We start from the raw sequence: 27,825 nt of genomic DNA on the forward strand, positions 1-27,825 counted from the left end.
TGACTTGTTACACAAAAAAAAAAAAAAAAAAAACAATCTGCAATGTCAAATTTAAGTGAAACTGTTTGATTCTATATCATGTTATAATACTGATTCTTCACAACTTCATACCCATTTGCTGACTTTTTTTTTAAACGACTTAGCATTAAAAACAAAAAAGCTAAAAGGCCTCCAGCAAGCCGGATACAGGAAGAGAAAAAAAAATACAAAACAGAATTACATGATACACAAGGGATCCTAGAGTGACCCACCAATTGACTAAGGAGGAGATGATGTCTTCGCGCACTCTATCAGCCGATCTCTTCAAACCTCTAAAAACCAAACCATTTCATTCTTTCCACAGCGTCCAGAGACTCATGCACATAATACACAGCGGAATGCTTTTAGATTTCCTACCGTCCACCCATTTATTTGAGAAAAAAAAAAACATATTAGCTACAACCCAACATTGTATAATATTTTGCTAAGCAAACTTATATATATTTGGATAACTACTAAATCTAGTCTGATAACTACTCATAAATACATATATTTTCTAGAGATGAGCTCGGTACCAATCGGTACCGAAAATACTGATACCGAATATACCCGGTACGGTACGGTTTGGTACCGGTACGGTAGCGGTATTTGAGGGTAAAAACCGGTTAATACCTATACCGAAAATGTCAAAAGTCGGATTCGGTACCGAAAAGTACCCGGTTCGGTACCGGTACCGGGTGCCATTTGCTCATCCCTAATATTGTCTAGGAATTAACATTTATTTTATTAGAGCTTAGATAGGAACAAAAAGGTGCCTTTACAGCCAAATTCTTGCCAATAAAAGGATATAAATTACCTTTATGTTGTTTGTTTGTTTTTTTTTTTTTTTTCGTTTAAGAACTTTAAAAAACAAATGTTAATAAAAACTACTTCAAATTTACCATGAAGTTGTTTTAGTAAAATCCAAAAGAATTACAAACCAGAAGTGACAACGGGTCTCGTCATTCTTGTGGTAGTCACATGGCTACAGTTCATATGTAATTCTCTCTTCTCCTATTGCAAAGTTGAGATATGTTAATATACTATCCAAACAATCAAACCTGCAGCTGAATGTTAATGACATTTTCTATACAAGAGTATGTGCCCACAATTTAAAAAGGACTAAACTTGTAATTGATCAACATTAAACTACATTATATAGTCTTTATTAGCAAATAATCTATTTAATGTGAAGTTAAACTACACTCTAGTGAACATCAAAACATGACATTATCTGTTTTGTTGATAATGAGCTTCAAAAGTGAGCATGATTTTTTTCTGTTAAAAAATCCATATCAGTTACGGGACATCAAATACCAACACTTACAGCAAGTATGTTCTTTCTTGATCGCATTCTTATTTCAGATCTGCATTCAAATTAGCAATTACCATATAACTTCGCCAAGGCCTAAGGATTTTGTACTTAAACTAAGAGTTACAGCAACAAATTACAACATACCAATACTAAGAGTTAAAATAACAGAAGGCTTAGCAATTACCATATAACTTCGCCAAGGCGTAAGGATTTTGTACCCAAACATAGCCGCCATTGTCAGTCTTGGAAAACCCATCTGAGATGATGGTTTCCGCCACTGATTATGGCAGTACACTAAAACCACCGTTGATTCTATCTCCACATCCTGGTCACCTTTGTTGCTAAACCACCAAAAATTGGTAACTATTACTCTACCAAGGTTGCCTTCAGTCCATAGCTCAAACAATTGATTTTGCATAAACGGCGCCTTTCACATCTAATTCTAGAAAATTCAATGGCAAAAACCCTAAACCCTTGTATCTAAAAAAATTCTTATCATCCATGTACACATGATAAGCAGAATGATGAGTTCATATAATTTAGTACCTTCATTAGCGATTAGGAAAACTCACATAAACCCTAATAGAAAATCATCAGCGACATGATATATTGAAAACGAATAAGAATGATACAATCTATTTGCAAGGGGAACCGCCCAGCTAAGCCAATCACCTACAAGAGCCGTCCATCCACCATCCAAGATGAAAACGGGTGACCGGATAACGGACGGAACCCTATTCTGGCCGGAACATGAACAAACATCGCCACTAAAAGCAGATTCAGCCGAAAAGGTTGTTGCATGACATCGATCTGTTGATTTCATAACCAAATCGGAGGTGATAAACTTACCGGCATTGTTTGCTCGACGTAGGACCACCGGGCTTGTTTCCTTCCGCGATCTGTCTTCTCTTTTTGTAACCAGAAACGGTGGGTTTATAACTGATGTTGTTTTGAGCCTGGAAGGTGATAAACTTACCGGCATTGTTTGCTCGACGTAGGACCACCGGGCTTGTTTCCTTCCGCGATCTGTCTTCTCTTTTTGTAACCAGAAACGGTGGGTTTATAACTGATGTTGTTTTGAGCCTGGAACCCTTGCCAGACAACCAACCCTTCCAGAAACCCTAGATCAGGTGGCCGGTGTTCCTCTCGCTTGTAAACCATCACTGCCACCTCGAATCCACCTTATCAGCGCCCACCAGAGCTTGTCCGTTCATGCTCTCTCTCCCATATGCTCTGTCTAACCATTGGGTGTCAGCCCAATGGCCACCAGCCCGCATTCTAACCCGGAGGTGGCGGGTTCGAGTCTTGCTCGTTCCCAATGCCCCTACGGTAGCGGATTTACCCCCAGACTCAGGCTTGCTGGGTGGCGGTCTGCGAGGTGGGATCACCTCGGCGGTTGGGAGGACCGTGGAATATCCCCCCCCCCCCCATATGCTCTGTCTGGCTCTCTCCCTGCGGTGAGTTTTTGAGCAATGGGGAAGGGGCGGTGGGTTTTAAGCCAGCTTTTGGATGCGTGGCAATACCTAGGTATGATGAAATTACCCAAATGTCCTCCTTTACTGTTCGTTGACTTTGCTTATTATCATATGTTAATTGAAACCTTCTTGTTTCATGATAATCGTTCTTTCATTTAGTTTTCCCTAATTCATTCATTGGTAGGGATGACAATCAAACCTGTGATAAAAAAATACTTGTACACCATATAACACATTTCTAATTATCAAATATAGCCACAATTACGTCTTTGAGTCATAGGGTATTCTTAAGTTCTATTTTAGTTATTGGCGTGAACCGAATGATAATCATATACCCATAGTGCCATAGTGGCGACGGATAAAAAGCATTACGGATGTACGAAAACTGATATTAAAAATGTAGAAGGTATAAACTTCTTTAGATGTGTCAAAGATCATAATTGACTAATGATGTAGAGACTAATCATTTTATAGGCTCTCACTATTCTCACATCCTACATCTTATTCTCACATCCTACATCTTATTCTCACATCATTTTTCACTCTATCTCTCTATATATATCTATATATAGAGAGAGATAGAGGAGAGAGATGTGTGAATATTAACTCCCTTTTTATTCTCCATTTTTTTCACACGCATAGATTAAAATGTTAGAAAAGACTGCCGTAAAAAAATAAAAAAAAAATCGAAGTGGTGTTTTTCAGCCCCTTACAGCAGCTATAAAAAGCTGATGACATAAGCATGACATCACTTTTTACAGCATTTACGACTGCCTTTTTTTTGGAAAAGTTGATTTTTTTAGGAGTTTTGATAAATTTTTTTTTTTTGAAAAAACTTTCGTAAAGCCGACTTCTCTAAGTTTTCACAATTCATATAAGTTTTCATTTTACCTTAACCCTATTTATATGTATATATTATAGTTAGGTCCCCGGAGTTTTTGGGTCTTGATCGAAGGTGTAGCTCCCTAACCCTCACACCCTAAGCCAACCCTGAGTACTGATATGCCACAACGATCAAACTAATACTAATCAAAATCTCATACCATAATAAACTGAACTGATCAATATCAAATTATAAGGGTAAGAGACTAAGAGGGGTGCATGCGGGGAGGTGTACGAGGAAGGAGTTTGCCGTTAGGGGATTCCACTGCCGTCCCCCAATTGTCGCGCGGTGATGAGGAGAATCGGTAAAGAGTTGCCGCTTGCGGTGGAGATGAGAGAGCGGGGTAAGTGATGGGGCCCATTCTTTTTTAACCAATCATATATTTTTTTTAAATGGTTTAGGTGAGACCATTGCTTATGGTTTAAGTAAGACCGTCACTTATCTCTGAATTGATATAACAAGAAATCATTTGTGAGAATTTACCCACACCACCCTTTCACCCGAAGGGCATGAATCCTCCTGGTTATTAAAAAAGAATGAGTTATGAGTGTCATGACTCATGAGAATTGACAAGCGATTGTGACACGTTATCCATTGCAGGATAACATCCCCTGCAAACTGCACAATTGTCACTCCACCCTTCTCCCACCAACCACAACATGGAGTCGCGTATCCTCTCCTCCGGGCCCACCATCCCTCGCCTCACCAAACCGGCCGGAAGAATCAACACTATCGCCGTCTCATCTCTGGCGACCCTCAACACCACTGGCGGCAACCTAATTTGGGGAAGACAGCTCCGCCCTAGCTTACTAAACCTAAATTTCTCGTCTCCGTCACCGTTAGTTTCAACTCCGGCGAAGCGTGCTCGTAATGTTCTCAAACCGTCTGCTGCTACTGCTAGTGATTCCGGCGGGTGAGAATTTGAATTTTGAGATCAGTTGACTTAATTTGAATTTGAGTTTGAGTTTTGACTTTTGTTGACTGAATTTTCATTGGTTGATTTTGTAGGGATGCTGCTCCGGAAAGCTTCTTGGCCAAGAATCCATGGCTGACTACCGGATTCTTCTTCTTCATGTGGTAGGTTATAAAAGTATTTTGATTAATGTGGCAATGTGCATGCTATAGGTTTTTATTATTATTTTTGATAGTTTTCGTATGAATTATTCATCATCATCATACCCAGTAAATCCCACCAATAGCAAAGCTAAAGTAGGGTTTGAGGAGGGTAAGATGTAGAAAGCCTTACCTCTATCCTTTGGAATAGAGAGACTGCTTCCGGTGAGACCCCGGCTCGATGGTAGTTTTGTATCAAGCCTTGGACATAAGGCACATAACCTTGTATTTCGGCTATCAAAGCCACCACATGATGCATGATTAACCATCCCCCTCTTTTAACATTATTGTCACTAAATTAGTAAAATAACGTTAAAATTAGTGCACTTTCACTTTTGCCCCCCGAGCACCCACACATATATACATTATATGCGCATACCGCAAGCGGGGCGTAAATATTAGCGGTATAGAACTAGTTTTATAGGCTGTTGAATATTAGGGGTAACTTTGTAGAATAGTAATCAAGTTTTAAAAGTGTTCCAATTAGGTCATTCAAGTTTCAAAAGTGTTTCAGTTAGGTCACTCAACATTCATTTTTCATTAAAATTAAAGGTTTTTTCATCTATTTCATAGGTAACCGTGGTGATGTGGATTTTTGTTTCTTTTTTCCCTTTTATTTGATGCTAACGTCGAGTGATTACGTGGATTGTAACTTGTTTTTTTTTTTTTTTTAATTTTTAATGTAATTAAAGTGTTTTTATTTTTAATAAATATAATTTCATATATTAAAATAATCCTACCCCAGCATCTTATGCTCCATTTTTTTCTTGACACATGGAAAAAAGGACATGGCTTGATTTGAATGTTAAGTTATCTAATTGGGACAAAAACGATACGAGTGACCTAATTAGAACACTTTTAAAACTTGGTTACTATTCTGTGATATTTTCCCTAAATATTATTACATGCCTAGTCTTAGGTTACACAGTTCGTGTAAAAAAGACATTTTTCGTGAGAAGTGTGAGAAGGCATAAGAATTGACGTTTGATGTTTTGAGTTGTTTTGGCAAGAAAAACACAAAAAACATCATGCCTAAGTCCAAAACATGAGCATACCCCTACATGTCAATTCCTATGTTTTTTCACACTTCTCACGAAAAAGGTCTTTTTTTACAGGAACCTCACCCTATATGCCTAGTTGCCTACAGTTTGGGTGATTAATTAATGGTAATAAGGTAAGAACTCGGACCGAGCTGGAGTATTATTGTTTATGGTTAAAGAAGTTTTAGGATCACATTTTGTTTATAGGAAACCAAAAACTTTACAATGAAGAGGGGGGTTTTGAACTTTTAGTCTTGATATTCAATGGGGGTCCGTGATATTAGATTAGTTAATACGAGTATGCACTGTCAACATAGCAGTCAAAGGCGCGCTCTAGGCGCCCAGCGTAACCATACTGTCCTGCGTCCATCAAGGCGCTCCAGCCAAATCCTGGTCAGATTACGGTCAAACTCCAGCCAAATTCCGGTTTGAATAGCTAAAAGTGGTCTGAAACATCCATAATGGACTGGAACTGGCCTAAATCAGCTTAAACTATCCCTAACGAGTAATCGAGTATGCACCTTCGACTGTGAATCCGTGTGAGGCTGTCACTTGATGACACTAAAATCACCAATAGGTAAACTAGATCAAACATTGTTGGGAGACAGAATTTTTGTTTTGTTTTGTATTGTATTGTATTGTATCTAGCTTATGAACACAACACAAGGGGATAGAATCATAGAAAATAAAACAAAATATTCATATAACATTGGGAATAAGGTAGGACTGTATGTTGTGAATCATATCTGGGCTTGAAGGTGTTAACTGAGACAAGGCTTGGAACTAGAATACCATTACTGCATTAAGGTATGAGAAAATGAATGGTAATCAAGTATAATTGTTGTTTGTTTTGAAGGTACTTTCTGAATGTCATCTTCAACATACTCAACAAGAAAATCTACAATTACTTCCCTTATCCCTAGTAAGTTGATATACACTCTAACTTCATATATACTGTTATTTGGCCATGTGATGAACAATTTGTCAAGTGCATTGTTCTGTATATATGCAGCTTCGTGTCGGTCATTCATTTGGCTGTTGGAGTGGTTTATTGTCTTGGTAGCTGGGCTGTTGGTCTACCGAAACGTGCTGTAAGTCTTGAATTTCCTAAAACTGGGGCTACTAGTAGTCTTCATATGTTATGTCGGTGGGTTTTCGAGAAACCTAAGTTCCGAATACAGATTTTAATATGACTTGATGTGGTTTATCTTGTGTAGCCCATTGACTCAAACCTTCTGAAGCTTCTTATTCCTGTGGCTTTATGTCATGCTCTAGGCCACGTGACCAGTAATGTATCATTTGCAGCTGTTGCTGTCTCGTTCACCCACACGGTCAAAGGTACACTAACTTCATGTGCATTTGCAAACAATTCTTTAACTTGTTCGTCATATGACTCCTTGTTTTTTTATTGTGAACAGCCCTTGAGCCGTTCTTCAATGCTGCTGCTTCTCAATTTATTCTCGGACAGTCGATCCCCATAACTTTATGGCTTTCTTTGGCTCCTGTTGTTATTGGTATGACCTTTTTCTTCCAAAACAGGTTATGTTTCACGTATGATACTATGTTTAACAGGTCATTTGTACTATTGAAAGCTGAATCAAGCCCGAATATGCAGGTGTATCAATGGCCTCCTTGACTGAGCTGTCATTCAACTGGCTAGGTTTTATAAGTGCCATGATTTCCAACATCTCCTTCACCTACAGGAGTATTTACTCTAAGAAAGCAATGGTTGTCAACTGGCTATGCTATCACCATTTTCATCATTCATCATTTTCATTTACAAACTAATTTACATGATCAAATGAGAATCGAGGAAAATGGTCAAAGACAGAATGGAGTGTAGATTCTCCCTTATTGAAAGATTAACAACTCTGGCATGTTTTATAACAATTGTCATCACGTTTGCAGACTGGTATGGATAGTACTAACTTGTATGCCTACATTTCCATCATTGCTCTCTTCGTCTGCATCCCACCTGCCATAATTGTGAGTAGAATACAATTCTTTTTCTCTTACTTCGACTATAAATATTATTGTATAGCATGACTTTCAAGTTCTCTTGTCTTCATCTTTCGACAGTTGGAGGGACCTCAACTTTTAAAGCATGGGTTCAGTGATGCAATTGCTAAAGTGGGCATGACTAAGTTCATCTCTGATCTGTTTTGGGTCGGAATGTTCTATCACCTTTACAATCAGGTATTACACATCACAAACTATTGAATTTATCTACCTGTTATAGTGATATTCAAATAATATACTAAATAACAACTGTTTCTTTTCTTTTTGGGCTTGTTAGCTTGCAACCAACACACTTGAAAGGGTGGCACCTCTTACACACGCAGTGGGCAACGTGTTAAAACGAGTGTTTGTGATTGGTTTCTCGATCGTCGTGTTTGGTAATATTTCTTTTGGTGTTTTCGTTGATTATGTGTTAAAACTAGTGTTTGGCCTGTTTTATCAACACGGCAAAATTATATGATTTTGTGTAGGTAACAAGATTTCAACCCAAACGGCCATTGGTACATCCATCGCAATTGCTGGAGTTGCAATCTACTCCCTCATCAAGGCCAAGATAGAAGAAGAGAAGCGGGTTAGTTGAAATCTAATCTGTATTTCTTGGATGCATGTTCACTTATATCTTGATGGCAATGGGTTTTATATGGGACGGGTTTTAGTAATTAAAGTCTCATATCTATACTATATAATAAAAGAAACCAATATGAGGACACATGTCATTCATTGGAGCCATCTATTATAGATAATTAGTATTAACTAAAAGATAATTATAAAATTAAATTTAAACATCTAAAATCTAAATTAAATAATAATCAATTCCAAACAAACCCTTTGGAATCCGAAGCACTATTGGATGTATTTAGGTAATTAAAATATTATATTAAGAAAAAACAAAAAACTATATCTATACTACTATATAATAAAAGAAACCAATATATAATGTAAGAAGTTAAATTCCATTTTAGACCCTGTGATTTGGGTCATTTTGTCAGTTTAGTCCAAAGGTTTTATAATACATAGGGTTTATAAAGATATAACAAAATATAACTTTTTATTGATTGGTATATAAAATTACATGTGTTCAACCCATAGAATACATGAGTTTCTTAAAAACGTAACTTTTTTCATTATTTAATATATAGAATTAAATTTATTCAACCGGTACAATACACGGGGTTCTTAAAGATATAACTTTTTTATTATTTAATATATAAAATTACATTTATTCAACCCATGTAATAAACGAGATTTTTAAAGATATATTTTTTATTATTTGGTATATAAAATTACATTTATTCAGCCCATGTAATAAACGATGTTTTTAAAGATATATATTTTTTTATTATTTGATATATAAAATTACATTTATTCAACCCGTGTATTACACGGAGTTCTAACCTAGTACGATTATAAAATAGTCTCTCATTCCATGTCTAGTACGATATCGGTTTGAAACCCGTAAAATCATTAAAGCTAATCTATATCCTATTCCATACCCGAATACCCGTCCTATTATTAGTCTCGAATATTTCGGGTTCAGATTCTTTTGCAATCCGTACTTAACTGTTGTTTATGGGCAGAATCTGAAATCGGCGTGAGGATTGAGAGCAAGCAAAAGGAAGAAATGTATCTATATTACGTAGCACTTTTGTTTCGATACGTAGCAAATTTGCTACAATTATGGTTCTTTGATTTAATGTATCACTCTCTCACCTTAATACTAATATATCATTTCTAACATTCCTGAAGAGTTTACGGTTCATGGTCTCCTTTGTCTAAAACTATATAAAAGCCCCATGTCCGTGTGGGTAAAAGTCATTTGCTTAGTCGTTATGCATGCACCCTTGGTGATTATAGTGTCGTCATCTCTATTTAGGTAACTAGGACTTGCTTATGAGTTATGACCAATGGGAAATATAAATCAGCTTTGTATGGGTTAGGAGGTGCGGAGTGCACGCTCGTTCAAAACTAATCTGATTTACGGCTCCGACGAACAATGGGGGTTAAGGGCGGCATCTCACCAAGCGGTTCGCACTAACATAAGCATTGGTTTGTGCCAACATACCATGCATCAATTCACACCAACCAATATAACTTCCAAAGATACACCGACTATGAAATGTTGTGTGTAAAAATGCAGTCTTTGGTCTCTTTCTAGGTTCGAAAAACTGAACAGAAACACAAAACTCGCTCTAGATTATTCATTCTAGTTTTTTTTCTGAATTATCCGATTTCCGATATAGGTTTGTCACTCATCGTAATCAAAATACTTTAACGTAGAAGTGTTCATCTCTTGGTCAATCCTTCGTTCTCAACATGATTAATAAATCAACTAAGACAAATCACGGGTATGTACCCGCTTTTACACCTTTTAACGTCTGTTGTTTCAAAAGTCAAATTTTGAAAGTTGCTTATGATGTAAAGTGTGATACCTATAATAACTATAGGTGTAAAGTTGGACAATTTCCATTAACTTTTAACACTTGAGTACTGAAATATACCAAATTGCTTACATAATTGGTAACTCTTCAGCTAAACGATGCAACCACCTCTAATGTAGAACCAAAATGTGCTCCCCAACATTAATTTCCACCAAAGCTGCTAATGAGGTAGTGGTGGAGTGGTTGGGGAAAGACTTGGTGTTCCTTGTGATTCAGGTTCGACTCCCACTCACCCCATTATTTTCTGCGGCATCCAGGTGAAAGATGAATACGGGTGACGCCGGTTCGACTTGGATGGAAGGCAAGGTTTTACCGATTATTCCACTGTTGTGCCTTCGGGCGGGTGGAGATTGGGTTTCCGTGCATCTGGGAGAGCTAAGGGGCTGGCGGCGATCGAGTAGTCGACTTTGACCACAGCGTCCGGTGTCACGATGGTTGACACGTCGTTCCTTGCTATTCAAAAAAAAAAAATTCCACCAAAGCTAACGAAAGTAGGAAAAATACCTCAATGTACCTTCACACAATATACCTAGTGGTCATTTATTGGCCGAGTTAAGTAATATGGTGTAAATTTAGAAGCATAATAGAATCTTGTTAAAAAGGTAACAAGGGGTGATGGTGGTTGGGGGGTGCTAGCAATGGAGGAGTACATGGTGTTGGCGTTGAGTCGATGACTTGTATGTGGTGCCGACAAACAATCGTGATGGGTGATGATGCCACATTTGAATGTTTTAAGTTGTATGGGGTACGAACCGTACGATCAAGTGGAAATGGGGTGTGGAAAGAGCTCTTCACACAATATATACGTAGGCGTCATATCACCTGCACTTAGTTTCCGGGGGGGGGGGGGTCACACCAACCCCCTCCGAAAGCCATGTAGGACCACACCCCCTCCCACGACGGTACACCCCTTAGTCTAAGAATAACATGTTTTAACATGTATAATTTGAGCAAACCAAAATATTTAGTTTTATAATAGTTGAACTAAATATACGGACTTTTGTATTGATCAAAATCAACTTTCTATTAGATCGTGATTTCCATCATAAACTTGCTCTAGAGCTCTTGAAAAAGCAAAGCTTCTAAAAAGGAATGTGAATATGATGGAAATTAGTTTATTACGGAGTGTCTATAAAATAAAACCATATTGATAACTAGTAAGTCTGGCCCTCAAGTTAGACACATTGTTATTTCTTCATCGCTTGTTACATTTTTTAACGATGAATGCACACTCCACACTCTCTAAAAATCTACTCCAATATTTACATGTGTTCATTTTTTTGGACTTAAACCCGCACTACTTTAAATAACATAAACATATTGTGCCACTAGGACAAGAGGCTATGGGTTCTTAACTTGTTACATGCCACAGTATTTATGACTTTATTCATTTTTTTTTTTTGAACAGAAAACTTCATTAGAAAAAACGGGCAGCCCCCAAGACGGGGAACACCACAAAAACGCTTACATCATGTACAACGGGTTACAAGACCAGTCTTTCCATTCAATCCTAGCAAACTTAGATCTATTTTTTAACCATAAGAACGACCAAGATTTTATCCAAGCCACTGCGTCCACTACACTAGGAGCCGCGTTATTGAAGACTTTAGCATTCCTAAACTTCCAAATCACCCAGCAAGAGGTATAAACTATCCCTCTAATAATTCTTTGAGACCACTTATCTTTAAACTGATCATGGATTCCCAGCAGATCAGTGAAATCGAAAACCACAATAGGCTTCGCCCTACACCATCTTCCCACTGCCAACCACACTCCATGAGCAAAAACACAACCCGTGAACAGGTGCATCACCGTTTCGTCAACGTAATCACACATCGGACATGAGCCATCTTGAATACTTATATTCCGCCTGATCAAAGCATCTTTCGTTGGAATTCGGTCCATTTCAGCTCTCCACACAAAGAGGTTTACCTTAGTAGGGATCCACGATTCCCACCACATACCGTGATCACGCCGGACTTCGGTACCATCTTTAATCCACTCCTTGACACTAGCCACTGACATCGGTTCGTTATTCTTTTCTCCCCAAAACCATCTATCAAGAGTACCTGTAAGCCTCACATTATTAAGAAGAAAATCTACATCCTGCATTTCTGAGAGCTGTTCAACTGAAGACGGGATCTGCACCCAATCCGGAGCGAACCTCCAGCCGTCATTATGACTCACAAACCTGTCCGCCACTATTAATTCTTGTTTCGCTCCACGGCGTAAAGAGTAGGCCATCTTTCCTTCAAAATTGTTAAACCCACCCATGGATCAGACCAAAACTTCACATTCAACCCGTTACCCACCGAAGCCGAAAGTAAGTCGCTAAAAGTCTTGCCTTTAATTGCCCATCTCTCTATCTCGTTAACTAGAGTATACCCTAAAACTTTGAGGCTTTAAATATTGAATTGAAAGTATTGAATATATCACATGAATTATAAAACATATTCTTTTAATAAAGAATTAAAATATTGCAATTTTTGTGGTCATACAGATTTTATCCTCACTCCTTAGCATCTAGCACTAGGAAAGTATATAATAGAATATCACTTCTTTATATATACTTTTGAGTCTTTGACGATAACAACCTTCTTCTGTGTAACCTTTTGTTTTAATTTCTAAATTGTGCCATGATTTTCTAATTAAAAAAAAAGATTCTTCTCAGTGACTCAAAAAAATTGGGTCGCACTCCTCGACGCTCGACAAGGCGCTATGTCTTAAAGTTTCCGTTCATCTCATGTGATGACAAATGTAGCTTGTGACTTCATGACATGAAAGTAGTAAATGGTTTATGAACATGTGGATTAAGCTTATGAATTATGATGTTTCCGAAACAAGAATATTCACTTTTACTGAGTTAACTTCGACATGATTATTTATCCCACTTGAAATCTAGTTTAACTCTAGCATAATCTCTTTACCAATTCAATCTATATTGAATCCACCTAACTATGTTGATATATTCTTGAACCATTATTGGGCTTGTGATCTTTTTTACTCTCACTTAAAGCCAACATATTAGATCCAAAATTCTTGTCCACACAACATTTTATTTGGCACTATGCTCATGTTTGAGTGCCAACTCAAGGGTGATATATTAATATCCAATTTTCCACCAAAGCAAATAATCTTGTAGCATTATCTTACTTTTGACAAATAGCCAAAGTTTTCAAATCCGTCAAAATCAGTATGGTAGAATACGTAATAATCTTGTTCACTGAAACTTAAAATTATTCATAACAAAATTTTCAAATGTGCAGGACAAAAAAGTCCTGGTTTGAAATATATTCACTTATTAATAATCTAAACTTCATAAATACTTAGAACAAGGATCTATTACAATATATATAGGCCTCAAGCAGGGGCGGAGGTTAATGGTGGGCCGGGGTGCTCCGGTCTCACCGATTTTTCGCTTGTAGTGTTAATTTTACTAAAAGTTTCGATTTTTTTTTGTAGTGTAAAATATTAGATTTTTAAGAGTCCAACCCCACCAATTTGGATTTTGAAAGTCCAGCCCCCACGAGCTTTCGTTCAAACTCCACCGCTGGCCTCAAGGTTTAAATTCTCCACAATCACATTGTAAGACCCGTTCTTATAAATCAAGGCTTAACGTATATTTTGCGAAAATAATCATGTAATTAATGATTATATATATATCGGAAATACGGGTTTGTTTAAAACTTTTACAATTTAAGTGATATACATAATGTGATTTAAATCGCCGTTTAGAATAACGACAAAACAACGTTGCGGAAGCTTTATTTAATGTGTGTTCGGTTCTTGCTCGATGCTCGATCTTCATCCGGGACCCTCGACATTCACATGTGATCAAAACCAACTTACAGGTCAGTTTTGATAATTAATTAAACTAATACAACGGGGAAATTAGGAAAATCCCACATGGATATCTTAAACCCAAAATAAAAAAAAACTCATTTCTGACCTCCACCGTAACTTACGGTGGCACCGTAAGTTACGGTGGTCTCTGTGTTTCAATTATTCAACCGTACAACAGTAGGCATTTACCGTAACCAAATCATGTCCACCGTAACTTACGGTGGCACCGTAAGTTACGGTGGCCCCTGCATCATTCCTTTCCTTTTTGCCGTTTTTGACACGAAAACTTTCGTATCTTTCAAACCGCTCGTCTGTTTAGCCTACCGTTTCTTCCAAAACACTTATTTCCAACAACTTTTAAAGGTTGTTTGCCCGGTTTACCCAACAAGGGCATTTTAGTCAACTTTAGCCCCTCATTTACGACGAAGGGCAATTGCTACAATTTGACCCAAAAAAAATGTATGTTTAACCACAATCGAATTTATACGTACCTAGCTCGAGCCAACCTAGTGACCCGTTTCAACACCTTGCTTTTATTACCGATATTCTGTGGCGACGCAATTATCCAAATTACTATTCGCTCCTGTAACACATGACTTGACCACCACATTAGTTGATGTTGTCAAATGACGTTATTCCCACCATTTGACCCGTTCGATCTATATATATAACCCAACATTTTCATATGTAACAAAAACATGGTTTTTATTTACAATTCACACATCCGAACCATTTCGGATTTTCTCACTAGATCCCTTTCTTTCTAAAGTCAATTTCCTATATTTTTAACCCATTCGGCTTATGCTATGGGTATCCTTTGAAACTTATTTTACTTTAGTCAATACTTGACTAAATTTCCATTTTTACCCATTTTCCATTGCTAGTTACGCTATAAGGTAACTTTAAGAAAACTCTTAAACTATTAACCAATTCATGACTAGTTTACCATTTTGCCTTTTTCACCATTAATCATGGTTTAAAATGTTTCTATTCGTTCCAACCCAATTCGTTTCATGTTGGAACTCATAATTCGAACCAAATCCTTTGTTGTATTTATCGCCTATAAAATAAACACGTATACTACAAGTAGGTGTAAGTTTTACTTACCTTGCTTCTGAAACATGCTTTTACTTCTTATTTGCTTCGTTTGACCCGCTTCCTTCCAAGCCTCCATCTAGCTTGTCAAAAGTCAAACTATCATCATAATTCACAAGGTGGTTAGGTTAGTCATTATAACCACGACTATTCCACCTTACGTGTTTTCTATGTCAAAACTACTATTCGACTCCGTCCATGGTTAGTTTAACTCTTCAAAAGTTAACTACCCTTAATTATATGATATGTGCATATAAGCTAAATCGACTTCATAATTAAAATTTGTATTACCCCACATCACACATAATTAGTCGAACTAGGAAATTACGCGTTTGATTCATAATTTCAACATATGAACATTATGGGCATAATTTATAATATCAACAATCAAGTTTCGTATCACTGAAAATAGGCTGTTTTTGGTGACCTATTTAACCTGTTTACAAGTCTTCAAAATTTATGATTTTTTTATGTGGCGTACCTCTCGGAGGGGGAGCCCTTGTGTTAAAATTTCAAGATCTAACTCTTTACCGAAAATTCGTAAAAATTCATCTACTAAGCTGCAATCAGATTCGTCACTTCTGACTGCAGCTTACGGAAAAATTCATTAAAAATTCCTCGTTTATCCGATTGACGAAATTCCAATTGGAGTTTCTTCTAATAACTTAATACTTTCTACAGTAAGAATTTGAGATCATAACTAAATTCCTAAATTGAGTTATGACATTCGTAATGGGCTGCAAATTCTGCCAGAAAACGCAGCTTGAACCTTTGATACGGAAAAATTCATAAAACGCTCAATTCTCGTCGAAAAAATGCGATTCCAGTGGGGTTTTAAAGATATTTCCTGGAATTACATTTTTAGACTCAAGAAACACATGTTTTTATTACGTTTTGTCCAAGTTACAGCCGATACAAGTCGGCTGTAAATTCTGATCAAGAGTCGTTTGATTTCAGCTTTCAATTTAAGCAAGTTCTTGACACCATAACACCATTTTAGCAATCAAGAACCCTAACAACAATCACCTTCAATGGTGTTCATGGATTTTTTTACTAAAATTAGGCACGATTTCAACATATCTTGTCTAGGGTTTACTCCTAAACATTACAAGGTTCCTATTTCATCCATATAACAAGCATGCATCAACAAATTTCGAATACCCTAAATTCATGAGGATTTCAAGTAGAGAATTAACATCAAATTTTACATACCTTACAACCCCCTTGCGATGAGGATCACGATTCTAAGCTCGGATTTCGTTTTGGACCAGATTTGCACCTCCAATTGAGAGTTTTTGTGAGTTTTCTAGGGTTTGGAGCATGGGGATCGCCCTGTCTTTCTTTTGATCGACCAGACTCCCATTTTGGGGTGTTTGGTTTATTTTTTATTTGTTTTATCAATTTTGGTTTCAATTTTAACAACTTAGGTCCCTCCACTTTAGTGTCTATAATAACTTTGGTTAATTTTAACCCTATTATAAGTTATTTCTAAACTATTAGCTAACTAGGTTAAAATCCCTAGTTAGCAAATTCTTGTTTATTTAAGAATTCTAATATTCACCGGGTTTCTTTTACCACTGAAGGTAAATTACCCGTCTTTTAGTATAAACGTGGTTTGATTACCAAACCCGTTTTCGGGGTGTTACACACATTAACATTGCGTTAATAGAGTAAAGATGCAAAAAAAAAAAAAAAAAAAAATCTTTTAGAGCATTCTTGTAGTCGTAGATGTGATGGTCCTACAGACAGTGTCGGAGCTCAAACGAAAGCTCAGTGGGGGTCGGACTCTCAAAATCCAAAGTAATGGGAGCTGTAATCTTAAAACAATATAGTTTTATTACTATGACAAATAGACTTGTCATACACTATAAACCGACAACATTCGTCACGTATCACATGGTATTCGACGATCCGATTACAAAAATGTTTAACATTAAAACACTTAGGAGTCTCGTTCAAAAAAAAAATAAAAACACTTAGCTATCTTCATCCACAACCTTCTCCAACCCAACCTTATAATAAAAAACTAATTTCTCTCTCTTCCACCTACACAACCCAACCTATCTCAACCTTTTACTTACATTCACAACCCAACCTTTAAATTTTTTTTATTAAATATATATTTTTATGCTTATTATTTATCCATAAATGTGTTAAAAATAATTACAATTAATATTTTCATTTGAAACCGATTTGTTTTAAAAACAAAATAAATAACAAAAATATAACGAATCTTTTATTAAAAAAACACATACAGTCATCAAACATAGTTAATAAAGTTATCGAAAAAAATCTAACGAACCAGTAAGATCAGTACATGTGGAAAACAATAATATATGCATTTTTTATAAAAAAAAATAATTAAAAAATATATTTTTTTTGAAGAAACTCGGTTTTTGATAAAATTTATATCGATATATTCACAAAAAAAGTTAAATAACACTGTGTTTTCAGATTTTTTTAATAATTAAATATTAAAAAGTTATTAAAGAAAATCATGTTTTAGTTAGAATTAATTGTTATAAAACAAAAATAGGGGTAATGCTAGACAAAAAACCCTAAAAATTTTAGGAAACTCTGGAAACTCAAAGCTCCCGACTTTTTTTTTTTGAAAAAAATAACACATGTAATATACATGTTTTTAAGAGTTTTGGGCCAAAAAAAACAAAAAAGCGTCGAGTACTTTTTTTTAAAAAAAATAAACAAGTTTCAAAAACTTCGTTGACTAACATGTGTTAGACAAAAAATGCTGAAAGTTGCTGAAATTTGTTTTTTTTTTTAAAAAAAAACCCTTCGGCACTTTTTTGATTTTTTTGGCCCAAAACTCTTAAAGCCATGTATATTACATGTGTTATTTTTTTCATAAAAAAAAAAGTCGGGAGCTTTGAGTTTCCCGGGTTTCTTAAATATTTAGGGTTTTCTATATAGCCCAACCCAAAAAAATAGAAAACATAATTATAAAAGAACCACTAACAATCCAACATGTGGCATTTATAAAATAATAAAAAAAATCATCAACCAAAGTTGGCACACCAACTTGGTCGTGAGTTTTAACTGATTTTTTTATTTTTATTTTTTCACTTTTTGACCAACTAACCAAGGTTATGATCACCAATGGTTGTAGCCTTAGGAGTTCATAATCTATACTCTCTAATAAAAGACTAAAAAATTAGACACCTGTCACTCTCACAATCAACCCCAACCCTTTTTTTCCCGCCCATTACCCACATAACCAAATTAATCAGACGGGTCCAATTTTTTAACCCGGAAACAAAACGCACGGGTCTATTGTTAAGTTTACCCTAATTTTTTTTCCAGCGGCATTCCCCCTTCTCTCATCTCTGTGTTCTTGATTTTCTTTGCAACCCTAATTTTTTATTCTCTTATCTCTTCGTAGATCAGCACCACCACTATCAGTCTACGGCCGCCATCACTCCTTTGCCCCCACCACCACCACTTCATCGCCACCACTCCGGCCGCCATTAAGGGGCGAGGTATGTTTCTATAATTTTGATGTTTTTACTTAAAGGTTTTTCAGTTGTTATGGTTGTAGTAAGATTCGATATTGTATAGTGAAGATTGGTTGCTTGATTAGTGTAGATCACCACCTGAAGTCGGCGGTTTCTTTAAAAGCACGACTATGATGCTTGAGGGCCATCATCCTCATCGTTGGAAAGCAATGAAAGCCTCTCTCGGTTAGTTTTATCACAAAATAAATACAATAATATATTGGGTTTTTATTAATGAAACACAATTTCTTGGGTAATTTAAGATCATATTTATTTTTTAGAGGTGTGAGCCGTGTTCAGGTCATCTTCTGAACACTTTAGTTTTTGGACGACTTAATTCTTAACTTTCATATGTATATCTATTGAATATGTGCTAATGAAGGTGTACATTTTATGGAATATGTAATCATAGCTCTATATAGAAGGTGATTGTTAGCTCAAGATATTTTCTGTCAATGTTTTAAAAACCGGTTTAAATCGGCTGGTAGTATTGGTTAAACCGTCTGTTAAACTCGGTTGAACCGTCCGATACACCCGGTTGAACCGTTTCGAGCCCAATTTGATACGATATAAAAACCGGTTTTTCAAACATTGCCTTTGATAGCGATGAGGGTCGTCATACGGGCATTTGAGTGCTCTTATTCTTGGGCATGTAATGATCGTAGATATGAATTTGATATAAGATTTGTGGTAAGTTGCTACTAAGGGCTTTTTTTTAATGGACAGGGCAAAACATTGGATTTTCGTTTACCTAAATGGGAGACCAACAAGAATGGCCACATGACAGGTCACCTTCAATCCTCTTGCTTTTTCCAACCAAAGAGTTAGCAACAGGTACTAATATAAGGCTATAGGGTGTGGTCATGACCCTAATGGTTATCATGACCCTTCACATCAGCGCCATGTCACTCACTTCTAATCCATCATCCAAAATCACTACCCTAAGGGTGTGGTCATGACCCAAACCACTATTTTCTTATTTTAATTTAGTTTTGTGAAAAGGAAAAGGAAAGATTAAAAAAGGAAAGGAGGCTCATGGTTGCCATGGTTTAATCCATGCCAACCATGGTGGATGATGCAAGGGGATGGTATAGCAATCCAATAATGATCCTATATGGCATTAATGACCCAAATCATGTTTCCCACACCCTTTAGTCTAAGTTGATACGTTCTATATTGAGTTTTAGTAACATACTTAATTCTTAATTTCTAATTATAGCGTAGGTTTTCTGATTAAAAATTATGGACTTGCTTAGTAGATTAATAGATTCAACTGTCTAAAGAGTTTAATTGTTTTTAAAAATAAATCAGATTTTTGGAATATATTTGGAATTTGAATTCCTATTGTGATAATTTATTAATTTTTGAGGGTTACCAAATTTTGCCCTGATATTTTTGGTAACGTGTTCTAGAAAATGCCATATTTACCACGTTCTTAATTTTTGTATAATTTACTAACTTCCGATGGTTACGAAAATTACATCCCGATATTTTTGGGAACATGGCCAGTTATTGTTGATATTGGTTTGATCATATTGATTAGTTTTTTAGAAAATGTTTCTATTAACGCGGGTTAATAAAATGACTTCCTATAGTTTTGAAATTTGAAATCATTTAGTTTTTAGAAGATTACTATAAAAACCATCAAACACCACCTTTTATCTAATCGACCACTACAACATTTTCTCCTCTTTAAGCTAGATTGCTGTAAGTTCTTTATATGACTTCTTACTTATTGCTAAACTACACTATCAACATGTATAACACTTTTTTACGTCATGTTTGTTTTATGTTATGTTGACAATCATTCTCTTATAACTTCTTATTTTTTAAGATTCACCATGAATTTCTATTTTATTACAGGTTAATTCATGGTCCTAAGAATATCACCTTTCTGAACCACCTTGATGCTTCACAAGACAACTACACCATCAAAGTTCGCATTACAAATAAAAACAATGCTGTTTACAAAGAGATATTTTCAAATTTGTAGTTTTTGTTTTGTATTTTTTTCCGTTATTATCAATGATATCTTATCGTATATAACTATGGATTGATAATCAATTTGCTTCAAGTTTATTGTTTCCACGTATATTTGTTTTTTAACTATTTCTTATCTATTTAAAAACATATTATTTTGTCTGCCCCGTAAAATTCACGGGTATTAGCACTAGTATCACAATAAAAACATACCATCATATTCGAACAAAACCTATTGTTATGTTATCTACATTAACATCAAAACAAAAAAGAAATATCCAAATGAGAGGCTAGAATCATGACAACTAAGCCTCCACGTCAGCAGGAGCAGGATAACATCCACCTCACCCGGTGCAAGATAACATCCACCCCCTGCTCATCACCACCATTCTCCCCATAACCGTTTTCTCTCAAAACCCTAACACCAATGGAGTCTCGAGTCCTCTCCTCCGGCGCCACCACCATCTCCGGCCTCCCTCGCCTCACTAGACCGGCTGGAAGACTCAACACCGTCGCTGTTGCATCTCCGGCGAGCCTTAACACCACCGGCGGCAACCTAATTTGGGGACGACAGCTCCGCCCTAGCTTACTTAACCTAGATCACTCGTCTCCGGTAGTTTTAACTCCGGAGAAGCGTGAGGTTTTGAAACCGTGTGCTGCTACTGCTAGTGAATCCAGCGGGTAAGAGTTTGAGATCGCTTGACCTTTTTTGAATTTGAATTTGATTTTGACTTTTGTTGACTGAGATCCGTTTGTAAGTCTCGGATCGGTTGAGTAGAGAACGAAGCCTTCCTTATAACGAGTAGAAACTGCTGTGCTAGGCGTGATTTTGTTCGTTTAGTGAAACCAAAACCGTGAGTTCCTGAATTGGGAACTTATCGGAGATAAAACGGACAATATACTTCTGATCTGATGTTAAATCAGTTGTCTCGATTTAAATTTAAATTTGAGTTTGAGTTTGACTTTTGTTGACTGAATTTTGATTGGTTGATTTGATAGGGATGCTGCAGAGGGTGGCTTCTTGGCCAAGAATCCGTGGCTGACTACCGGATTTTTTTTCTTCATGTGGTAGGTTATAAGTTACTTGTTATAAAAGTATTTTGATTAATGTGGCAATGTGCATGCTATGGGTTTTTGTTATTTTTTATATACAGTTTTTTATAGAGTTAGTTTTGTACTTTTTAGGTTGTTAAATAAATATATATATAATGGATGTTTTGGTGTCAACAAGAGGTGGGAGTATTATTATATGTTCAAAAAGTTTTGGTGATTAATTAATAAAAAAAGGTGCCGTTCGAAAAAATAAATAAATGAAAAAGGTCAACGGTTTGGATTGTGACTAAACACCATCCAAAATAAGTATTTCACGGAATCTGAGAAACCACTCGAGTTTCAGTGCACCTGTGGGGTTGAAATGTGCAATCTGAACCCCCGATCCATATTATTGTTATTTGTGTAAAAGATTTCAATCCTAATCCGCACACACATAAATTCAGGTCAACCCGAACACGACTTGTTTAACACATTTTTATAAATGAGTCATACATGGTAAAGCGGGTTATCAGTAATGTGTTTAACGATGAGTATGATTGTGACAAGTATATAATATGGTATGACAAAACTAACGTAATTTATTTAAAACTGACCATGTAAAATGGAAAACGGAAAAAACAAAATAATATTGTAAAAAGGTTTTTTTTATCTAAATACTAAAATGGGTTAACGAGTCAACCCGAACCCAATCTGTTTTTAAAACGATCACCCTAAACATGACCCGTTTCGTGTTGGTCATCTTAAAAAGTTTTTTTTTTTTTTTTTTTTTTTTTTTTTTTTTTTGTGTCATGTTAAGAGTGCCACCCCTGAGTAAATCATTACTTGTGGCCAGCAGGTGGCCAAGGTATGGTACCTGAGCCTCTGCTAGAGGTATTGCTTACAACTGCACCACAACATGAAGTTTAAAGACAAAAAACTTATAGCAAGAACAAGTAAAATTTGTATATGTATGATGAATAAACCTAAGCTGACCATTCAGACAATTAGATCTAAAAACCAGCTCTTATGTTACCAAGTGTGAATCAAATTATTATGTTTAACCATTCAAGTATTGCCATTCGACGGGTTGGCATATTTGGTTAATTTATACGAGTGTGCACTACGGACATCTTAATTATTATTATAACTTAACTACAATCTTTTTGGCCTCATTGTGAATCCCCATAATCATAAATAGCTCTAAAATCACCATTAAATACTGTTAATGCATTAAGGTATGAGTCTATGAGAGAAAGAATGGTACTCTGAGTATAATTCTTGTTTGTTTGAAGGTACTTTCTGAATGTCATCTTCAACATACTCAACAAGAAGATCTACAACTACTTCCCATATCCCTAGTAAGTTGTTGCTCATTCCAACTTCACATATACTGCTATTTGTGCATGTGATAAACAATGTGTTCTGTATATGTACAGTTTCGTGTCGGCCATTCATTTAGGTGTTGGAGTGGTTTATTGTCTCGGTAGCTGGACTGTTGGTCTACCCAAACGCGCTGTACGCCTCTAATTTCCTAAAACCTTCTTATATTTCTATCACTGCATGGTTAATTTACAAGAATATAAGTAGCTTATTGTGGTTTATCTTGTGTAGCCCATTGACTCAAACCTTCTGAAGCTTCTTATTCCTGTGGCCTTTTGTCATGCTCTAGGCCATGTCACCAGTAACATATCATTTGCAGCTGTTGCTGTCTCATTCACCCACACAATCAAAGGTAATCTAACTTACATGTATATTCGTAAACAATTTGTTACCTACTTTCTCAATGAATGACTCGTTGCTAATTTCTTTCAAACAGCCCTTGAGCCGTTCTTCAACGCTGCTGCTTCTCAATTTATTCTCGGACAGTCGATTCCCATAACTCTATGGCTTTCTTTGGCACCTGTTGTTATTGGTATGCCCTTTTTTCGGTTATGTTTAACGTTCAATATTATTTTTAACAGGTCATTTGTAATATTAATAGCTGAATCAAGTCGGAATGTGCAGGTGTATCGATGGCCTCCTTGACTGAGCTGTCATTCAACTGGCTAGGGTTTACCAGTGCCATGATTTCCAATATCTCCTTCACCTACAGGAGTATTTACTCAAAGAAAGCAATGGTATTAAACCATATTCGTCATTCATCATTTTTACATACAATCAAACAAATGCAAATGGTTTATAACAATTGTGTATCATTTGCAGACTGATATGGATAGTACTAACTTGTATGCCTACATTTCCATCATTGCACTCCTCTTCTGTATCCCGCCTGCTATAATTGTGAGTAGAATGCTAGTCTTTTATCACACGACTACAGATATTATTTCATAGAGTAAAGTTCCCATACAAATAACTTTAATGTACTAAACGTACGAACAGCATGAAAAAGGCAAAAAAACGCGGTGATATTTTCGTAATTATTTGCTCGTAGGGTAATTATCAAAATTACTCTACAAATGATCCTGTAGAGTAATTTTTATCTTGTAGAGTAATTTTGTAAAATGTTCTTGTAGAGTAATTTTGATCAAAAAACTATACCTCACCAAAAAAAACCCTACCCCCCCCCCCCCCCCAAACCCTAACCCCCAAGATCAAATTACTACAAAATTACTCTACAAAGATTAAAATTACTCTACAGGATCATCTGTAGAGTAATTTTGATAATTACTAATAATTACGAAAATGCCACCGTGTTTTTTCAGCAAAACTTCAGTTCGTCGTTTTGTATGTTAAAATTATTTGTATTTGATCTTTTGTCTTATTTTATAACGCTGACTATATAGTATATATCTATTCATCTTCTTGTCTTCGTCTTTCGACAGTTGGAGGGACCTCAACTTATAAAGCATGGATTTAGTGATGCAATTGCTAAAGTTGGCCTGACTAAGTTCGTAACTGATTTGTTTTGGGTCGGAATGTTCTATCACCTCTACAATCAGGTATTACACATCACAAACTAGAATACTATTCTGTTTTGTGTTGCATAGTTTGGGTTAAAAGTTCAAATAAAAAACTATACGAGTAAAATGCCATTTCGTCCCTGAGGTTTGGCCAGTTTTGCGACTTTCGTCCGAAGGTTTGTTTTTCCGCGTCGGGATCCAAAAGGTTTGGAATCTTGCCATTTTCATCTGGCTCGTTAACTCCATCCATTTTTCTTTGTTAAGTCAGGAGCATTTCCATCTTTTTTTTAACTTAAAAGGTAATTCGGTCTTTTTCACTTTATGTACAAGCATTTAGCATAATGTACAAGTATTCAAGCGACCGAATTGCCCTTTAAGTTAACAAAAAAGACGAAAATACCACTGACTTTACAGAGAAAAATGAATGGAGTTAAAGAGCTGGATGAAAATGGCAAGATTTCAAACCTTTTGGATCCAGATGTGAAAAAAACAAACCTTTGGATGAAAGTCGCAAAACTGACCAAACCTTAGGGACGCAAATGGCATTTTGATCAAACTAAAATGCTGAACACTTTTACTTTTCTTTTTGGCTTGTTAGCTTGCAACCAACACTCTGGAAAGGGTGGCACCTCTTACGCATGCAGTGGGCAACGTGTTGAAACGAGTGTTTGTGATTGGGTTCTCAATCGTCGTGTTTGGTAATCTTTCTTTTCTTGTTTCCAATGATTATATGTTATAAGTTACAGCTAGTGTTTGGCTAACACAACATATTATATAATTTGTGCAGGTAACAAGATCTCAACACAAACAGCCATTGGTACATCCATCGCGATTGCTGGAGTTGCAATCTACTCCCTCATCAAGGCCAAGATAGAAGAAGAGAAACGGGTCAGTTAAAATCTAATCTATATTTCTTGAATGATTGTATGTATGTTCGCGTTTATAAACTGTTGTGCATGTCCAGGGTCTGAAAAAAACATGAGGCCGTGCAGAATGGAATCGAAGGGACGAGGTGTATTTATATTACTATGTATATTGTTTCTACACGTAGCAAATTTGCTACAGTTATGGAGACGTTCTTCTTTGGTTTTTTGCGCCTATGGGAGTAAACGAATTTGAATCTCGTTTAGACATCAATAATGTATTATTCTCTCTTTACTACCGATATATTATACCTACATATTGTGGAGTTCTTCTCCTCTGTTGTAATCTTCATTAGCATCAGCTTATTAACTGAGGGTGAAGTTGGTTGAATATTTTCTACTGTATGATTATAAATAGGGTTGGATCTCATGAGTCTTTATGAAAAGTCTGCATTACTTGTAGTTGTCAATCTCTGTGTTCTCAAACTGACCCTTTGTATAATCCTTCTAAAGAAATGACTTGATTATATCTACATATTGTGGACTAAAACTTGATTTTTAAGATCCACGCGATCCCTTCTTATAGTGAAATGCACTGTCTTGAAAACCAGACCAGTCTTCAAGTAGTTCACTGGTCGGATTGTTTTCCACCCACCCGTGGAACCCACCTTTCTAACTCGTTTCCAGTTCAACCACCTGATCCATACACAACTGATAAATGGGTCGGTTTTGGATAAAACTAAAACTAAAAATAAAAATAGATGTCATAAACACTGTTTCTTTGAATATTGTACTTTAAGTTCCTATCAAAAGTCTACAAAAAGATGTATAACAAACAAAATTGCATTTCTAAAACATACTTTTTGGATAACTCAAACTAAAATAAAAATCTGACACTGCGTGGAATCAAAATAAACACGATGAATAATTCTTAAAGAAATAGATAAATTTCTGAATGAATCAAACTAATACAGTAAGTGCCCATTTATATAGGTGCACCAAATATCTGAAATTATAAATTGACTAGAAATTTATTGAATTCTATTACTAATATAGACGTGTAAATTGAATTAAACAAGGATTTAAGCGTTTTAAAGCTAAAAATGGAAAGTGCTGAAATTTGACGAAACTGAGGGTAAATCTTATTAACGAAATCCTAGCCCTTTAATAAAAGAATTTGGGTTTGACAACTGGATCAAACCGTCTTTGGCCGTCTGCCACATGGTTTAGCTCGTCAAGACCTTCCTATCCGTTGGTCAGGGGCGCCGTAACTCAAATCCTAGACCAAGTTATGTCCGTTTGAAGTTTAGGCCTTTTCTGCCCTGTTTTCCTTTGTCATAACGGTCCAAATAAGAGTCTGCAACTCTTGGATCAACTTCTCACTAAAATCATGTACTAGTTTTAAAAAAAAAGATCATAAATAAGTCATATACTTATTTCCTTGCTAACATATATGATTAGGGCTGTAAACGAACCGAACGAACACGAACAAGGCCTTGTTCGTGTTCGTTCGTTAAGGATATAATTTGTCCACGAACGGTTCATGAACACTTACCAAACGAGATTTGTTGTTCGTGTTCGTTCATTCAGGAAAGGAACGTGTTCACGAACGGTTCACGAACACAAACTGACACATATAAAATCGGCGAAGACGATGGTGGTTAGAGGTAGATAGTAAGAGGGAGCGGCGCTAGAACTTGAAGCTTTAATTGTTGAACGAAGGCCGATAGTATTTTTTTTATATGAATAATGAGAAGGAAAGTGGAATGGTGGATATACAAGGTGGAGATAGGGTTTCCTATTTTATTTATTTGGCTAATGAGATAAATAAGAATTGAGGGATATAAAAAGTTTTCATAAAATAAATAAATGCTAAAAAAACTTTAATGAATAGCATAAACAAACAAACATGAACCAATGTTCACGAACACATTACCGAACGTTCACGAACGCTATTGAACGAACGAGACATTTGTTCGTGTTCGTTCATTTAACTAACCGGACGGAATTTCTTGTTCATGTTTGTTCATTAATTAAACGAACGAACGTAAACGAACTTCCCGCCGAACGGTTCACGAACTGTTCACTGAACGTTCAGTTCGTTTCCAGCCCTATATATGATACAATTGAATTATAATTTAGTGGCAAAATTATGTGCATGGGGGTGTCAAGCAAGTACAAATCAATTCACACACTTTAAAAGATATACAAAAATTAACCAAAAGAATTTAGGGTTTTTCATATATTGATCCTTAAATACAGAGGTGTAACCGAATTACAAAATAATAAGATAGTTATAAAA

The 27,825-nt window shown here is 36.0% G+C and overlaps 1 protein-coding gene and 2 long non-coding RNA genes across 7 annotated transcripts; 2 read left to right on the forward strand and 1 right to left on the reverse strand.

Annotated features, from left to right (window-relative positions):
* Positions 1-50: 50 nt before the first annotated feature.
* On the reverse strand, positions 51-2,297 carry LOC118483678. Of its 2 annotated transcripts, XR_004871033.1 has the most exons (3): positions 1,518-2,297; positions 960-1,032; positions 51-392 (listed from the first exon to the last, which is right to left on the reverse strand). It is a non-coding gene; the product is annotated as an uncharacterized LOC118483678 (long non-coding RNA). The 2 variants fall into 2 exon arrangements; XR_004871032.1 differs by having other exon boundaries at positions 960-2,297.
* A 1,854-nt stretch (positions 2,298-4,151) lies between these two features.
* Positions 4,152-25,969, forward strand: LOC110890712 (triose phosphate/phosphate translocator, chloroplastic). 4 transcript variants are annotated; one of them, XM_022138337.2, is made up of 12 exons: positions 4,152-4,604; positions 4,700-4,768; positions 6,701-6,766; positions 6,857-6,935; positions 7,062-7,182; positions 7,263-7,358; positions 7,460-7,572; positions 7,753-7,830; positions 7,924-8,040; positions 8,141-8,240; positions 8,334-8,434; positions 9,441-9,620. In XM_022138337.2, the coding sequence occupies exons 1-12, from the start codon at positions 4,351-4,353 to the stop codon at positions 9,456-9,458; spliced, it is 1,212 nt and encodes a 403-aa protein (XP_021994029.1). In that variant the 5' UTR covers positions 4,152-4,350; the 3' UTR covers positions 9,459-9,620. The 4 variants fall into 4 exon arrangements, with proteins under 4 accessions (XP_021994029.1, XP_035835062.1, XP_021994028.1 ...); XM_035979169.1 differs by lacking the exons at positions 6,701-6,766; positions 6,857-6,935; positions 7,062-7,182; ... (5 more) ...; positions 8,334-8,434; positions 9,441-9,620 and adding exons at positions 23,053-23,118; positions 23,197-23,275; positions 23,372-23,492; ... (5 more) ...; positions 25,448-25,548; positions 25,625-25,969 and having other exon boundaries at positions 4,153-4,604; XM_022138336.2 differs by lacking the exon at positions 9,441-9,620 and adding an exon at positions 12,802-12,950 and having other exon boundaries at positions 4,153-4,604.
* On the forward strand, positions 18,540-18,935 carry LOC118483679. Its single transcript, XR_004871034.1, has 2 exons — positions 18,540-18,733; positions 18,840-18,935. It is a non-coding gene; the product is annotated as an uncharacterized LOC118483679 (long non-coding RNA).
* Positions 25,970-27,825: the final 1,856 nt, after the last annotated feature.

Source organism: Helianthus annuus, chromosome 11, assembly GCF_002127325.2.
Source record: "Helianthus annuus cultivar XRQ/B chromosome 11, HanXRQr2.0-SUNRISE, whole genome shotgun sequence".
NCBI classification, from domain to species: domain Eukaryota; kingdom Viridiplantae; phylum Streptophyta; class Magnoliopsida; order Asterales; family Asteraceae; genus Helianthus; species Helianthus annuus.

Excerpts from the sequence above, each read along its gene's own strand:
- LOC110890712 (XM_022138336.2), top strand. The coding sequence starts at position 4,351 with ATGGAGTCGCGTATCCTCTCCTCCGGGCCCACCATCCCTCGCCTCACC. Across the intron at positions 6,767-6,856 it reads AATTACTTCCCTTATCCCTA|CTTCGTGTCGGTCATTCATT; the intron begins GTAAGTTGATAT and ends GTATATATGCAG. Across the intron at positions 8,435-12,801 it reads AGATAGAAGAAGAGAAGCGG|ATTTTATCCTCACTCCTTAG; the intron begins GTTAGTTGAAAT and ends GTGGTCATACAG.